A 17,017-nucleotide genomic window follows, 5' to 3' on the forward strand; every position below is an offset into this window, starting at 1 on the left:
CAAGTGTAAAAATATGTTCTCCACGTAATAACAACACATTTATACAAAACTTCGTTTGGAAGTTACTCATTAACATGATCGGAACTATATTATATTTTCATGTTATATATTCTTATAAATATTATATATGATATTACAACACGTATAAACGTTTCTAACATGTATCATGATTTAATTTGAAATATTATATTATTTATTTCAATTTCATTATCAATTATAAATCTGTGATGATGTAAATTAAAATTTTATGTGTTTTTATTCAAATTTTGTTTTCAGTTAAGATTTGACCGATTAGTATTTGATTATTATCCTTCTTATTAATATTTTTTTACTTTTTATTTTAATGTAGTATTTTTAGATTTTACATTATTTACTTCAATTTGATTTTCAAATTAGAATTCTGTGATTATCTAAAATAAAGTTTTGTAATATTTTTTTAAGTTAAGGATATGTAATATCAAAAAACTTATTTTTGAAAAAAAATTATTATGTTGTAGTATTTTTAGTTTCTATTTATATCTATGAATTATCCAAGTCTCATATGTCATTGTGCTTATAATTTTCAATATTTTATTTTTAGTATGTTAAATGAACTTTTTTTTTTCAATTTCTCAATTTTTATTGGGTTGGTTATAAACTCATTCCAATGGTGGAGATACTTTTTCTAACTTTTTTTTTTGTGACTAAACAATTTTAATGGTTAAACAAACTATGACACAAAAGAAATTTAGTGGTTAAAGGAACTATGTCAAAGTGAAAGCAAAGAGACATGAAATTAGTTCATTTGTTCATAGATACATTGTATAGGTGGTGATAAAGATTATACTTTTAACAATAATATATTTTTTGGTGTATGGACACATTTTAAAACTTAGAGTTAATGGATGTTAATAAGATTGACGCTTTGACGAGTTGTTTGCATGTAAAATATTATATGAATAAGTTGTAGAATATTTTTAAAATTAGGCAATAATAATATTCATTTTGAATGTTTGGCAAAACTTTTGGTTGCTGATAATTTAATTTTAGATTATTTTAATAATTTATATAATAAAATTAAAATATAAAAGTATAAATTAGTGTATTAATGTAAAAATAAAGAAAAAATAATTTTCATCTATGGGAATATGATTTTATCCCTAACTAAAAATATTTATATACATTTACTTCTTAAAAGTAGGTTTTATTTATAGCAAAAGATTAATATATCATTTTTTTTGATAATTTAAAACCCGCACGATATAAAGAGCAAAAACTACTATAATTTTTTTTTTGCTATATATTTTTATTTATAAAAAAATATATAATTCATAGTGTACATATATTTAAATTAATATCTTATTCATCAGGATAAAGAGTGTAAATTTTAAATATGGCTTTTTTGCATATATATATATATATATACACCAAAGAAGACATATTGATCATACATTTTATTTGGTATTCGTAAAATACTTAATTTTTACTCGTTATATTATATATATATATATTATACACTAAAATTTAATATATATATATATATATATATAGTAATGATATAATAATATATATTTTATAAATACATTGCATACATATAACATTATTTTTGGTTTTGCTATTTTTAATCGATTGTCGACATATATATATCTCTGATTGGTATAATATCATAATGCTATTGTGGCTTAATGGTAGAGAGCTTGTTATGAGTCTTAAAGGTATACAGTTCAATTCTTGTTGGACTCAAATTTTTTGTCTTATTCTTCTAATAAAAACGACGTTGTTTTGGTTTAACGGAGATTCTGACGGAAGTTAATCCCGTCATTGTTGTTTACCTGAAAATTTAACGTTGTGCCTTAAATGGCCTAGTCAACGAAAATTAGCTATTTTTAGAAAAAATCAACAAAAACTTGATAATTTAAATGACATTTCAAAAGTTGATGTTTTTTGGCCAAAATTTAAAAATGGGAGATTTTTTTGATATTTTTCAATTTAATTTTAGGTTTCTTTAGCGCTTTTTATGATCATTGTGTAGTAATAATATTCAATCCACTTTGATCAATTGATACAGCAGCACTGACTGAAGAAGAGAGGCCATCGCCAACAGTCACCACCACTCATATTTAAAACAAGTTTGACTTGTCAAACAAAACATGTTCGACATTTACTTATTTTGAGATTTTGAGATACTTTTTTTCTTTCTTTTCAAATATCTTAGTCAACATACCAACATCATAGAACAGTAGAATCGATTAAGAGATTTATTTCCGAATATGAAATGAAAACGGATCTAGTTTTACATTTGGGTTGATCGATGTGGTGATTATGTGAGTAACACAAGATGATCGTAATGTCACTATAAGTACAAGTATAAAAAGACAAAGCATTTGATTGGATAACCTTAATACTGGCTACGTTTTTTCAAAAAGTTAAAAGAATAGGGAAAAAAAAAAAGAGGTGAAAAGCTGAATTGAATTTTCAGTCGCCGAAAAAGAAAAAAAATTTCAGATCAAGACTGGATTTTGGTGGCTTGTCTAGCACTGGATCTGGCCTCCTCCATTTTGTTTCTCTCTACCTTTGTTGTTTTTGCTTTCGATCTATCTAGCTCCAGTGTTTTAGCGATGAAGAATTAAGATTGACTGATACAGCGGGTTTTGGTATTGCACAAACCTAGTTCCCTTTCTCTCTCAACTTTCAGCCGCCGAAGAAGAAAAAAAATTCAAATCGAGGCTGGATCTTGGTGGCTTGTCTAGCACCGGATCTGGCCTCCCCCACTTTGTTTCTCTCTAGCTTGTTGTTTTTGCTCTCGATCTATCTAGCTCCAGTGTTTTGGTGATGAAGAGTTTAGATTGGCTGATACAGCGGTCTTCACGGCAAGCTTTGTAAGTTTTTCGGCGGTAGGCTTCTCGAGAGAGAGTCGATGTTGGAACTCCGACTTCAGAAGTGTTGTCGGTTCCTCTGTTCTTGTAAAATCCAAAGAAGGCTTTGGTTTCTCTTGGAGAACAGAGTGTGTTCTTTGTGGAACTGTGACCGTTGTTTCGTTCTGTCTTCTGATCTGGTAAGTAGATTTGCGGGTCAGGTTCTCTTCTACGATATGCTAGGGCTAGTTTGCTTCATCTTAGTTTGTTTCATCTTAGATTGTTTCAAGAGTGACCATGTCAGGTCTTTCAGCCATCGTTTAAGGAGCTGTTCCGTTTGGTTTGGTGTATGACTTTGTGTGTCGAGGAAGCGGTTAGAGCGGCCTTTATCCGTGAGGGTTTCTGATTACAGCAAAGATGATGATGTCGAATCAGTAAGATCGACGGATAGCTCGAAGAATAATGCCATTGCGGTTTGTTGTTTCCAGTCCCAAATCTTAGAGCCGGTTTTCTTCTTGTCATTGCTTCAATGTGCCATGTGGAGTGGATGTGTGTTCTTGTCCAGCCATTGCCTTTCCTCTCGATCTTTGTCTCACCGTATCAGCCAGCGTCTCACTTTTGGTTCATTCCCTTCTTAAGCAGAGGCTGAGTTTATGTTCGAAGATGTTTTAGTTCTTTAAGTTTGTAGGTCCTCTTCTCCTTGGTGTTGTTCGATGTGGTTGTTAGCTTCCTCGTGTTATCGCCTTCCTCGCTCTTGAGTTTGGTAATAACCGAGGGCTTAGACTTTGCCCCTTGTCTTGCTTTCCAGATCTGTTTAGATTGGTGGCATTTTGAAGATTTCTAGCTAGACGTGAATTGGCGCATCAGACGTCGTTGTCACATCCAGAAGTAGGTTTGAGTTTCACATGGTGGTTTTGCTTGCTGGGTTATGAAGTCTTTGGGTTCTCGAGAGATCAGCTCTCATCATGATAGGAGGTGGTAGATGTTATCTTTGGGTTGTCTGTGGGCAATCATGATAAATCTCTTTCACAGGAGCTTCGAGAGAAGATGTGTTTTTGCTTTCTTAGGTCTAGTGTGTCTCCTAGGGTTCTAGCCATTTGGTTTCTGTTCTTATTATAAGGGTTTGTCCTTCTTTGTATGATTTGAAAATCTTTGTTTGTTTGTTTTTAGCTTCCCTTCTATAGGGCTTTGACTTTGAGGACTTCACTTCGTCCGTCGGTTTTGACTCCGAAGACATTACTTAGTCCGTCGGCTTTAGCTTCCCTTTTTTGGGATATGTTGTATCTTTTTTAGCGTGAAACTAAGTTATAAATAAAATTTTAGATGATAAAAAAAAAAAAAAAAGTGAATTCAATTATTCAAATTCGTTTTCGCTATTTCTTATCACTAATTTTTGTTCACACGTTTCAACTTCGGGTCACTCTAAGAATTTACTAATTAAGTATTGGTTCAGACTTCAGAGTAGTTTCTCGTAAACCGGGTGGATTAAAATGACAAACCAAAAACCGACATGTTCACAAATTGCGCTTTAACTACCTGAAAGGATCAAAAAGTAACTAGGTGGAGAACACTGACCTCAAACTATTTAGAAAGATAATTATAGGTTAACTGACAAAGGATTTTACGTAGATGAACTTCAAAATTGTGTAGGGAAACGAATTCACTAACAAAGCAATATTTTTTGTTGTTGAAATGTTAAATTTATAAATCAAATTAAAAAGTTGTGTACATGGAGAGGGACCTTACATGGGCTTCTTAAGCATAGAAGATGTCAACTTTATTAAACCTTTGTAGTTGTAGAAATTAGAAAAGCTTCGAAGAGAACTTCAAATCATTGTTTTCGAAAAAAAAAAAAAAAGAACTTCAAATCATCATATAATAAAGTAGGAGTGGATTTTGTGAATATCATTGATCAAAAAAAATGTGAGTGGGGAAAAATCGGGTTAGTTGGGAACTGGTTTAAGCAAACGGAAAAACAGATAAAATTTATTTATCACTATGTTCTAGTTCTATAGAAGAAAAAATACAATGTAAATGTTTAATATTTTTTTTTCTCCTACAAAACGGCCCCTGCAGATTGCGGCTAATTTAAAGAGCAACCAAGCACGTGGATTTTGATTACATAACTTAGTATGTTTAACGTAATCGGATACTTTGTTTCTTATATTCAAGATAATGCATCCTTTAATTTTTTTTTCTAGTCGATCGTAGGCCATTAACAAAACCTAGTTGTAGAAAACGACATCCATTTATCTTAGTAAACCCATTTTAAAATGTTATAACTTTTGCATCAAAAACAAAAACAAAATGTAGCAACAAATTAACCTAATTCCCCTTTTCATTGTCATAATATATATGGTAGCATGCTAGCTAGTGAGTGATATAGAATGATGTGAACGTTGGTCCATGACTATATATATATATATCCGTTTGGCCATTGAAAATACATTTTAACTATATTTGGGAAGATCGACCAAGTTCAAAGATATCAGAATTTTGCTTTTGCCATAATATAATGTACCATAATTTTTTGAAAAAAAAAATGTACCATATAGGATGAAAAGAACTAAGACGATAGAATAACATCATCGATCGGCAAAGAGATATTCAGAGAAAATAATAGAGGAACAACTGGGAAAGAAACCAATTGGGGAGATTTGGTATCAAATAATAAATAAGTAATTAATCAAAAGAGTCGTAAGCAATTTACATGATTATGACTTAAGCACATGAAGCCGACTTTAAAATTTGATGCATCTCACATGGTCATCACAATGGTGATAATGGTGATAACGTCACCCACGTTTCCAAAAGTAAATTTTGTTTATATTTAACTAATTAAAGTTATACTATAATTTAGGCTGATAAACTGGTAAGAATCTGAGACTTCATAAACTATTTATTAGACTAAAGAAAGAAAACTATTTCTATAGTTCTTTTTTTTTTGGTGGAAAACTATTTCTATAGTTCTTGGTTATACACACTTATATATCGAAGTCAATATGTAGCCTTATTTGGTTGATGTTATTCTTGATAGTTCAATAATCTTTATACATTAAGAAACTTGTATACATTACACATGCGCTCAGTCCATATACGTACTAAAATATTGAGTACAGTTTGGATTACGTAGCTCATTACTATCCACGTAAAAGGTGACGGAACCGTCATTGCATGATTGCAATGTGATGTTTTGTTTTTCCTGTTCGGATTAATTATTCGTTGTAACGTTTTATTCTAATCAAAATCTCTTAATTAATTAGGATGCGTAATACGCTTTGCTTTATTTCCTAACTTTCATTTTTTTGTAAGATGTCATTTTATTTTCCCAAAAGGATATGCCGCATTAGCATAATAGTTACTTGGGATGGCGACGCATATATTAATAAAATCTAAATCGTTTTTAAGAAAATTTTGGTTAAATTCACTATTCACATATAAACTGTTAGGAAAAGGACAACAGAAGAAGCAAGTGTCTCGTCAGAGAATCCTTAGTAGCAATAGTCGAAAGAGACCGGGTATAGATAAACTATTTTATCGTCGAGGAGAATTTACTTAAGGCCGGGGCAACCATGTTTGTGATTTTTAGAATATATATTATTTCCTTACTTCGAGAATATACTATTCTTAATTCTCTTGAAAAAATTCTAGTGCTCTCTAAAGGTATATATGTAAAATTAATTTTACAGAATTTAAACAATTTAAATATCATCAACAATATAATATTGTATACACATCTCTCACAAACATAACTTTAGTTGTGTGTTTAATTGTTGTGTCTTCTTCGAGATTCTATTGTGTTTCTAATCGTTTTTGTATTTATCGTAATGGAAGCTTTTTAGATGTAAATTTTCGTTTTTCTCTGTAGTACTTGCTATCAAATCGGTATGAAGCTTAACATTTGAGTTAGTATAACTTTAGTAGTGTAGCAAAAGTTGAATCGTCAGCTGATATAAAATATTCCAGAAAATGACATTGGACCGTGAAAATGGCATCTTGAAAAAAACCTCGAGGTGATTAAACAAATCATAAAGAGGTTCACCAGACACAGAGTTGGTTAAAGGTCGTTAAAACCGGCTTCTGGCAGCTCTGTTATTGTTTACTTTTAATATTTTCCTCTTATATATTTGCCCTACCATCACGCTTATCAAGTTTTGACAAAAAAATGTGTTTTTATGTAAATTTCCCATAATTGATAATATCCCACTTCTAAATATTTCCGCCTAACACCGATTATGTTCCGTAAAATCATTAGATCCATCTTTTTCATCTCGATTAATGACTAATTCTCGTGTAGCATCGATTATCCAATTATACCGTCTAATCCGATTAATTCCCGCTTAATTTTGTATCTACCGATTATTTTTGGAGCTAAATATAAATCAAATATATATATTTTTGTTATTTAAACATTTAAATTAAGAGTTTATGATGTTTACAATAACTAATGTACAAACTTTTAATTAAAATAATATTTTTTTTCTTAAAATTACGCTTTTATGTGTTTACCATAGTTTTAAAGATAATACTATAGTTTTATATTTTATTTGATATTTTTCTTTTCACATAAACAGAATTATACATATATTTAGTATTATATATTTTTAATTTACTATTAATTTAATAAAATAACCCTAAAACTAGTTCCCGATTAATCTCCGTTTAATCTCCGATTTTCTTGCTAGGCGCTAAACCGACCTCAACCGCCTAACTAGCGTCTAGCAATTTCTAAAAGAGAGGATAATATTAATCGTTATATGAATAAGAGTATATTAACAAACACAGACAAACATGCGCAAAGAGTGGTTGTCTGATTTACATCAGAGTAGTATCAGACTACTAAGAAAATAAAAGACGATTATAATTAATTAGAAGCATATAAATTAATTATCATATTCGTGGAAAGAATGTAATTAAGTTTCTATATCTATAGACTTATATGCTGTTTATATATTTTTGACTTATATGCACATAGCACATATGTGTAATTTTATATTAAGCACATAAAGACATAAACATGCACGTACATATGTTGACAATTGCTCTTTATGATTGTTGTCGCGCGTCATGACCGTTTGTTTATGTTGCGTTAATTCAGGGACATAATTTTTGGGAAAAATGCAAAAAAATATCTAACTTTCAAATTTGGAATAAATAAATTCTGAACTTTTAAAGTGTCATTTTAATCACCAAGTTTAGGCTGATTTTTACATAAAATAGCAAATTTTGTTTGACCATGTCGATTTAGGCATCATGTTAACTCTATGTTAATTTTCGATGACGGGGTTAATTGCCTATTAGTTCCTTACCGTTTAAAGAAAACGACATCGCTTGATTATTTGTAGTACGATGTCGTTTTACAAACTGAAGAAACAAAAACCCCCAAATCGATTTCTAGGTTTACAATTCCCAAATCGATTTCAAAAAACCCTAGAAAATAATCTCAAAATTCTCTCAAATTTTTGTGGAATTGTTGCCATGGCGCGGACCCGTGGAGGAGAAACACGACTTCCGAATCGACGGTCGCCTCGACTGAAGAAGGCGACGGCAAACAAAGAAGCTGAAAGTAGCAGACCTGAACCCGAGACGGTGGAGATCCAATCGGATACGAAGGAAGATCAAATCCCAACAGAGACTGAGGCGTTACCACACACTGATGCAGTTCCTCAAACCAAACGTAAACGAAAGAGAAAGAAGACTGGTGAAGATATCGAAGAGGATCGTGAGGTTGTGAGTGGAGACGATTGTGAGGTTGTTGGTGATGACGACCTTGATGAGGTTAGGTATGCTAACGAAGGTAATCATGAAGAAGTTCGTGTAGACCAAGAATGGAGCATTGTAGCTGTTCCAGCTGTAGATGGAGGTGGAGTGGCTGTTCTAGATGTAGATGGAGGTGGAGTGGAAGATAATGATGAAGGAGGTATAGGTGTAGAGGAGGAAAATTGTGGAGATTTTGAAGCCGAGTTTGGACCAGGTGCGAGGGATGACAAGGGAGACGAGAGTGATGCAGATAGTGGAGATGATATATGGGATGAAGAGAGGATTCCTGATCCTCTTTCACACAGTGACGATGATGAAGAATTTGACGACGAAGGTGATGCTCCCCAAGATGAAGATCCCGAAGAGATATTGAGCTTGGGAAAAACGTTCAATGACCCAGAAGAGTTTAAGATAGGTGTGCTAAGGTACTCTCTCAAGACTAGATATGATGTTAAGCTTTATAGATCTCAGAGTTTGAAGATAGGTGCTAAGTGTTCTGCGACTGATGTAAAGTGTCCATGGAAATGTTATGCTTCTTATGATAAGAAGAAGCATAAGATGCAAGTAAAGATCTACGATGATGAGCATGCATGCGTGAGGTCCGGATTCTCCAAGATGTTGAAGACTACGACAATTGCTTGGTTGTATAGAGAAAGACTGAGAAAGGATCCTAAAATTACTAAACAACAGATGGTTGCAGAGATCAAGAGAGAGTTACAACTTTGAAGTCACTGAAGATCGATGTTCAAAGGCGAAGACAAGAATTATGAAAGAAAGAAAAGTCACTCATGAAGAACACTTTGCACGTATATGGGATTATCAAACTGAGATCTTTCGATCCAATCCAGGGACAACATTTGAGATCGAGACTATTCCTGGTCCAGCCATTGGCAGCTTACAAAGGTTTTATCGACTATTTATTTGCTTTAATTCACAGAGAGATGCTTGGAAGAATACATGTAGGCCTATCATAGGTATAGATGCTGCCTTTCTGAAATAGGATGTAAAGGGTCAGCTTTTAGCTGCTATTGGGAGAGATGGTGATAATAGAATAGTTCCTATTGCATGGGCTGTAGTTGAGATTGAGAATGATGATAATTGGGACTAGTTTCTTAGGCAGCTCTCTGCAAAGCTGGATCTTCAAGATGGCAAAAACATAGCAATCATATCAGACAAACAATCGGTTAGTTAAAGGTTTATTTGGATGTTTCAAACATTATCATGGTTCTTGTCTCAAATCATCTAATTGTTTACATTTTTCACATTTTCAGGGATTAGTTAAAGCAATTCACGAAATCATTCCACAAGCTGAGCATAGGCAATGTGCTAGGCACATCATGGACAATTGGAAGAGAAATAGTCATGACATGGAGCTACAACGACTATTCTGGAAAATTGCTAGAAGTTACACAGTAGGGGAATTTGGTGGTCATATGGAAGCATTGAGGAGTTACAATCCAAGTGCTTATGATTCGCTACTGAAAACTAAACCAAGAACATGGTCTAGAGCATTTTTCAGGATTGGAAGCTGCTGCAGTGACAACTTAAACAACCTCTCCGAGTCTTTCAATAGAACCATCCGCCAGGCCAGACGGAAACCTTTGCTAGACATGTTAGAAGATATTAGAAGACAATGTATGATGCGTAATGAGAAGACGTATGTCATTGCTGGTAGGTTGAAGACTAGATTCACAAAGAGAGCTCATGCTGAGATTAAGAAGATGATTGCTGGATCGCAGTTCTGTGAAAGGTGGATGGCAAGGCATAATAAACATGAGATACGATGTGGTGATGTCAAAGTCTGTGTTGATATGAGTGATCGGACATGTGGCTGCAGGAAATGGCAGATGACTTATATACCATTTGTTCAAGCAGCATCTGTCATCATAGGAAAGAAAGAGAAGGTGGAAGACTATGTTGTTGAGTGGTACACAACTAGAATGTGGCAGTTAACTTATGTTGATGGTATTGCGCATGTTCAAGGCAAGCTTTTGTGGCCAAGAGTGAATAGACTAGGAGTGTTGCCACCTCCATGGTGAAGGGGCAATCCTGGGCGGCCAAGTAATCATGCTAGGAGGAAATCACAGTTTGAGTTTGCTACCAAGTTATCACGCGTGAATCGAGTCATGACATGTTCTAATTGCAAACAAGAAGGACACAACAAACAAGCATGTACGAATCAGAGAGTTGCAACTCCACCCAGAAGAAGAAGGGGTCGACCAAGAAAAGTTCAGATAAGATTATCCATTGAGTTTTTCAAATTATTTTGATTGAATGAAACCTGGTATTTTGATTGAAATCAGGAGCCGAGGGTTATATTGTTTGGACAAGGACAACCATTGCAAGGAGAAACATCTCAGGGAGCTTCTCAACCGCCTCAAAGAGCTTCTCAACCGCCTCAAGGAGCTTCTCAACCATCTTAGAGAGTTTCTCAACCATCTCAGGGAGCTTTCCAAACATCTCAAAGAGGACGGTCTCATCTAGGAGGATCACAAAGAGGACGATCACATCTAGGAGGACCACAAAGAGGAAGATCTCATCTTGGAGGAGCACAAAAAGGAAGTTCTCATATAGGAGGATCACAAGGAGGAAGTTCACAGAGAGGAGGCTGGAAACCATGGTTTCACTGTTCACAGGAAGGAAGTTCACAGAACTAGTTTGTTTGTTTTTGGATTGTTCACTTGTCTTAGAACCAGTTTGAATGTTGCTCATATTTGGAATGTTGCTCGGATTTGGAATGTTTCTTGGTTTTTTTTGTTCAAAACATGTGTGCTGTTTTTTTTTGTCTTCGTATTCCATGATTTATATCATAAGACATGTTTCAAAATAGGCATCCAGACAAAGGTTTACAACACAAAACATAAGGTTTACATTCTTCAATAACCTAACATCAGTTTCTTCTTATCACCTTCCCTAAACAATACATAACCCAACACAATGGTGATAACACAAAACAGACTTTCAAGTACAATTTACACTTTTGGAGTTCCTTTTTGCTGAAATTTGCTTCTTCCTTCAATTCTTTCATCACAGCGTTTAACTCATTGACCTCTGCTCTGGTTTTGCTTATCTCCTCTGCAATAATGGCTAGTCTTGGTAAAGCATCTTCTACTTTTTCAAACGCGGCATCTTCAATCCACTTAAACAAATGACTCTAATGTCCAAAAAAATGACACATAGTTAGCTTCTACTGATTTTATTACCTATGCAAGAGGATTCAAAACACTTACGTATTTTTTGCTTGTCCATGAGTTGACATCCCGCTTGCTTGCACAACGAAAGATAGGGCGTCCCGGGTTTTCTTGCGTTTTAGATGTAAAAGTCGTGACCCCTAAACCAAAAATGCACTTCGAAGGTACACCACGCTGACCAACGCCGCATGATGTGATAGAGTTCGAGCTCATCGGAACAGAGAGAGATTTCACAAACTGTTTTTTGAAATCGATTTGGGAATTGTAAACCTAGAAATTGATTTGGGGGGTTTTGTTTCTTCAGTTTGTAAAACGACGTCGTATTACAAATAATCAAGCGATGTTGTTTTATCGAAACGGTAGAAACTAACGGGCAATTAACCCCGTCGTCGAGAATTAACAGAGCGTTAACGTGAAGCCTAAATCGACATGATCAAACAAAGTTTGCTATTTTATGTAAAAGTCAACCTAAACTTAGTGATTAAAATGACATTTTGAAAGTTCGGGATTTATTTGTCCCAAATTTGAAAAGTGGATATTTTTTTGGCATTTTTCCCCAAAATTTTTTCTAAGCCTCTAATAGTTTTCTTTTTATTTTTGCAACCTGAAGCAGATCTTTAACTCAAATTTGATAACGTTACTTCGTCATTAGAAAAACTTTCAAAATTTATGCATAATATCCAAGACTCTCTTCACGTTAATGATTTAGCTTAAACATACCACACGTTGAAGAATGGCTCACTACAAAATAAATAAAATAATTTAAATAATTTCAAATAAAATTTTTTGTTTGGTATAATACAGCTATACAGAGCATAGTTCTTTCTTATATACTAGTATGATTTTATGCATTAATTTAACACGTACTGCATGTTTACAAATTCGTGTTACTCTAATCATTTTTAGAAGAAATAATTATTAACAACAAACACTAATAACAATTCAAAAAGAAGATGGAATCGTGTCAACTTTGTTCTGCTCATCTAGCAATACATGCTTACAACGTTAGCTTAAAACGGCGTCTGTCATCCACATGTGGGGCTATCTCTGTGTTTTCATTTATTTATCTTTTACTTCATCAATATACATCATTTATATATTTTGTTTCTCTTTGTGAAAAAACAAAAAAAAAAACAATATTACCAATTATTAAAAAATGATTATCTTGAGACATTGGAGAACTAGCAAACGGACCGTCCATGATACTTTGTGGACCATGTTTTGAGCTAAAATTACGGAAACTTGGCCGTCGATTTCTGTCGTTGAACTTCTCTTTTCACCTTATTAAATTTAATGTTCATTTATTTTTCTTCCATGCGCAAACCAAAAATGTGACTCAAACTACTACTAGTATAATCTAACTAACCCTAATAAATACTTCTGCAGAAACACCTAAGAGAGTCCTTAGAAGTTTATAGATACTTCATCAGTCACCAAACACATGTAAAACAATATCTTTTGTCATTAAGTAATTTAATTTTTATGTACTTCAGCGACATTTTTTCACATAAACCAGACACGACTTCCATCGATCGTACATAGTTTTAGATGAAGTAATAATAAGATGGTTACGCTTCGGAAAACATTAGATTGAGAGATAAACGAACGACAAACCTATACGTGTCGTGGTACATTGATCTCAAAGCAGACCACTGTGACCCACTTGGATCTCAACTTGAATTTTCTTTGTCTTTTTGATATTTTTTTTGCTTTTTTTTTTCTTTTTCTTTTGATTATTCAATTTCACACTCAGTCATCAGTAATAAAACTTTCTCCAGCCTCCATAGTCCATATTTACTTTAACCAATAACCATGACTATATTAACATCTACCATAGTCCATACCAAATACAATTTTTTAGACTACCTACTTTTTTTTGTTTACAATTTTCCTAAATGGTTTCTTGATAGACGAAATATATTTTCCCAAGGGAAATTTGTGTTTATGTGTGTTTGAAGGCGCCTGAAAAAAATATAAACCACACGACCCGTCTTGTGTAGCTCACATGTGTCTTTGCCTCTTTGCTTTTTCATGCCATTAAATATTAAACCCTTCAGCGGTTTTTGGTCCCCAACAATAACAATATACAATTTTATTTATTACTATATAATATATAGTTCATAACTTCATTGATATGTACATTTTAATAAACCCAATTTTTTATTTCTATAAATATATATTGAAAAACCTGAAAATATTAATATTACAATGTTTTCCAATTATACTATTTATTTCTATAATATATATTGTAGTCCGTGTCTTCGCCTTGTTTTAGAAATAAAAATAAAATAAATTACGAGTGCAAAGCTTAGACTAGTTTGCTTTAATAGTGGCAAAAACGTAACATCATACCTCGCTAAGTTTTTCTATAAATTGAACCACTCGCCTCCTCAGCTTTTTCCAATTCTAAACCAAACAACAGATTCCTCATAATCACCTCCTCTTCTTTCCTCTTTGAGAAAGGAAGAAAGATCAAACCTTCCCCAAGTCATCATTTTGCTTTCTCTATCACACCACACACACACATTCACTAGTTTTATCTTCACAAAAAGAACCATGGCTCTTGTTGTCGCCTTCTTGTTTATGGCTATCCTCGGAGTAATGACGTCATGTGTCAATGGCTACGCCGGGGGAGGTTGGGTCAACGCACACGCCACATTCTACGGCGGTGGTGATGCTTCCGGCACAATGGGTATATTACCTTGAAACCTTCCCTCATGATGCTTTAAGCTTTCAAAATTTTGCATCTGTCCCAATTCTCAAAATCTCTTTGGTTGCAGGAGGTGCTTGTGGATACGGAAACCTTTATAGCCAAGGGTATGGAACCAACACCGCGGCGCTAAGCACGGCTCTGTTCAACAACGGTCTGAGTTGTGGTGCTTGCTTCGAGCTAAGATGCCAGAACGATGGAAAATGGTGTCTCCCTGGCTCTATCGTTGTCACAGCTACAAACTTTTGCCCACCTAACAACGCTTTGCCGAACAACGCAGGAGGTTGGTGTAACCCTCCTCAGCAGCATTTTGATCTCTCTCAGCCTGTATTTCAACGTATCGCTCAATACAAAGCTGGCATTGTCCCCGTCGCTTACCGAAGGTAAAAAAAACCTTTCTTACAACTGCTCTGTTTTTTAGCCTAAAAAACAAGAAACAGAGCTGCTCTGTTTTCACGCTAAACAAGAATCTTACTCTGTTTTGCTTTTTTTTTTGTGGTGTGTTTTAACAGAGTACCATGCGTGAGAAGAGGAGGAATAAGGTTTACGATAAATGGACACTCTTACTTCAACCTTGTTCTGATTACTAACGTTGGAGGAGCCGGAGATGTTCACTCTGTGATGGTTAAAGGTTCAAGAACAGGGTGGCAAGCTATGTCAAGGAACTGGGGACAGAACTGGCAGAGTAACTCTTACCTAAACGGACAAGCTCTGTCTTTCAAAGTCACCACAAGCGACGGTCGAACCATCATCTCCAACAACGCCGCTCCCGCAGGCTGGTCTTTCGGCCAGACCTTCACCGGCGCGCAGTTACGTTAGGAAGTGGTGATATCGTCAAATGTCTCGTCTCATTGATCGTGTGTGGTGTCTATGTCGTAGTAAAAGCAGTAAGCAAAAAAAGCTTTAGAGAGGGACATAATAGTAATTTGGTCCTTTCTTACAGTTAGGGTTACTTAAACAAGAGAAGTGGTGCTTCGAGTGCTTGATTTTGCACGAGGCCCTTGATGACGTCTTCTTTGTTGGGACCTTTTCTTTTATCTTTTTCTTTTCTTTTATTATTGGTGAGGTTTTATGTTATACTGATGCAGAGGTGGATTAAGTTACCCACCCGCTAGTAGTAGTAGTAGTCTCGCATTTGTAATCCCTTCTCGAAATGAGAGGGAGAGTTTTAGATTGTATTAATCTGGTTAAAAGTTATGTATGTTGTAAATTTTTCGATTTCTACAAGTAAGAAAGTATTGGAGATTTGTTATTTACTTTGTGTGTGATACTAAATTATCAATCATATAGAGTCAGGAACATGATTGGCATGTATTTGTTTACTTTTGTTTCACGTCCGGCATGTGTTTATAATACACATGAATTGCATTGAGAAATTATCAATTTTGTCAAAACTAGACTAATTAACCTATCAGAAGACTTATCTCCGACAAATATATAGTATGGTATTGTATTTGCTTGCATGTGAAGAGATTTGGTTATTTGATGACTATATGGTAGGGCTGGGTATTCGGGTAACCCGTTCGGGTTAATGTATTATCCATTCGGGTTCGGGTAAACGGGTTTAGAAAAATAGAATCCATTGGGTATTTTTAGATATATGGGTTCGGTTCGGTTTGGGTACTATCGGGTTCGGGTCGGTTTGGGTTACAAATTTTAGAACCCGATTAGTACCCGAATGATATTTTGATTATTTTTGATATGTAAGTATAAAACTAAATGAAATATTCAAAATTATAATCATAATTTTGGGGTAATTGCATTATATTAATGATAAATATTATAAATATGTTTATATGTTCGGGTTTAATGGGTACCCAAACAGGTACCGGGTATTATCCGACCCTAACCCGAACCCACGAGTATTAGAAAATAGAACTCAATAGGGTTTTATAGGCAAACCCGTACCCAACCCGAACCCGGTTTTTCGGGTCGGGTTCCGGATTAAGTATTCGGGTACGGTTTTTATGCCCAGGCCTACTATATGGTATCTATCTTAACTTAACTATCATTTATGGGATCGTCTCAAATGGCACATGTATAAAAGCAGAGTTGTAAGTTGTAACCGCCTGCTCATTCTTTCCCAAACGTAATAGATTCGTTTATAAGTTATAACTATACAGGACATAAATTCATCTTTTTGTTATAGATTAGGCAATATTAGCAATTTACTCGTCATCCATCCGTATGTAAATATATAACTGTCGAGTGTATTGATGGACATGTATATGTAACTTCATATAACTTCATGTATATATATATATATATATATGTCTTTTTCAAAAAAAAAAAAAAAAAAAAAAATCAACCATCAAAATATACTTTTATTTTTATTTTGAAGAATTTTTTTTTGTAGTTAGCAGGTAATTTGTAGACAAAGAAAATTCTTCAGGAAAGATAAAAAAAATTCCAACTGACTGAGAAATAAAAATCAGCCATAAGAAAGAATAAATCTTTTAATGTTTCATCAGATAATAATAATTATAAAAATTAAATTATGCTGCAAATAGCATGCTGTGACA

General features: G+C 34.0%; 1 protein-coding gene and 1 pseudogene across 1 annotated transcript; both read left to right on the forward strand.

Annotated features, from left to right (window-relative positions):
* Positions 1–8,312: 8,312 nt before the first annotated feature.
* On the forward strand, positions 8,313–10,864 carry LOC147941558 (uncharacterized; annotated as a pseudogene).
* Positions 10,865–13,919: 3,055 nt separating this feature from the next.
* On the forward strand, positions 13,920–15,749 carry LOC104701588 (expansin-A1). The gene is made up of 3 exons (XM_010417300.3): positions 13,920–14,477; positions 14,566–14,878; positions 15,008–15,749. The coding sequence occupies exons 1-3, from the start codon at positions 14,342–14,344 to the stop codon at positions 15,312–15,314; spliced, it is 756 nt and encodes a 251-aa protein (XP_010415602.1). The 5' UTR covers positions 13,920–14,341; the 3' UTR covers positions 15,315–15,749.
* Positions 15,750–17,017: the final 1,268 nt, after the last annotated feature.

This window comes from Camelina sativa, chromosome 7, assembly GCF_030686135.1.
Source record: "Camelina sativa cultivar CO46 ecotype springtype chromosome 7, ASM3068613v1".
Taxonomy (NCBI): domain Eukaryota; kingdom Viridiplantae; phylum Streptophyta; class Magnoliopsida; order Brassicales; family Brassicaceae; genus Camelina; species Camelina sativa.

Excerpts from the sequence above, each read along its gene's own strand:
- LOC104701588 (XM_010417300.3), top strand. The coding sequence starts at position 14,342 with ATGGCTCTTGTTGTCGCCTTCTTGTTTATGGCTATCCTCGGAGTAATG. Across the intron at positions 14,478-14,565 it reads TGATGCTTCCGGCACAATGG|GAGGTGCTTGTGGATACGGA; the intron begins GTATATTACCTT and ends CTTTGGTTGCAG. Across the intron at positions 14,879-15,007 it reads GTCCCCGTCGCTTACCGAAG|AGTACCATGCGTGAGAAGAG; the intron begins GTAAAAAAAACC and ends GTGTTTTAACAG.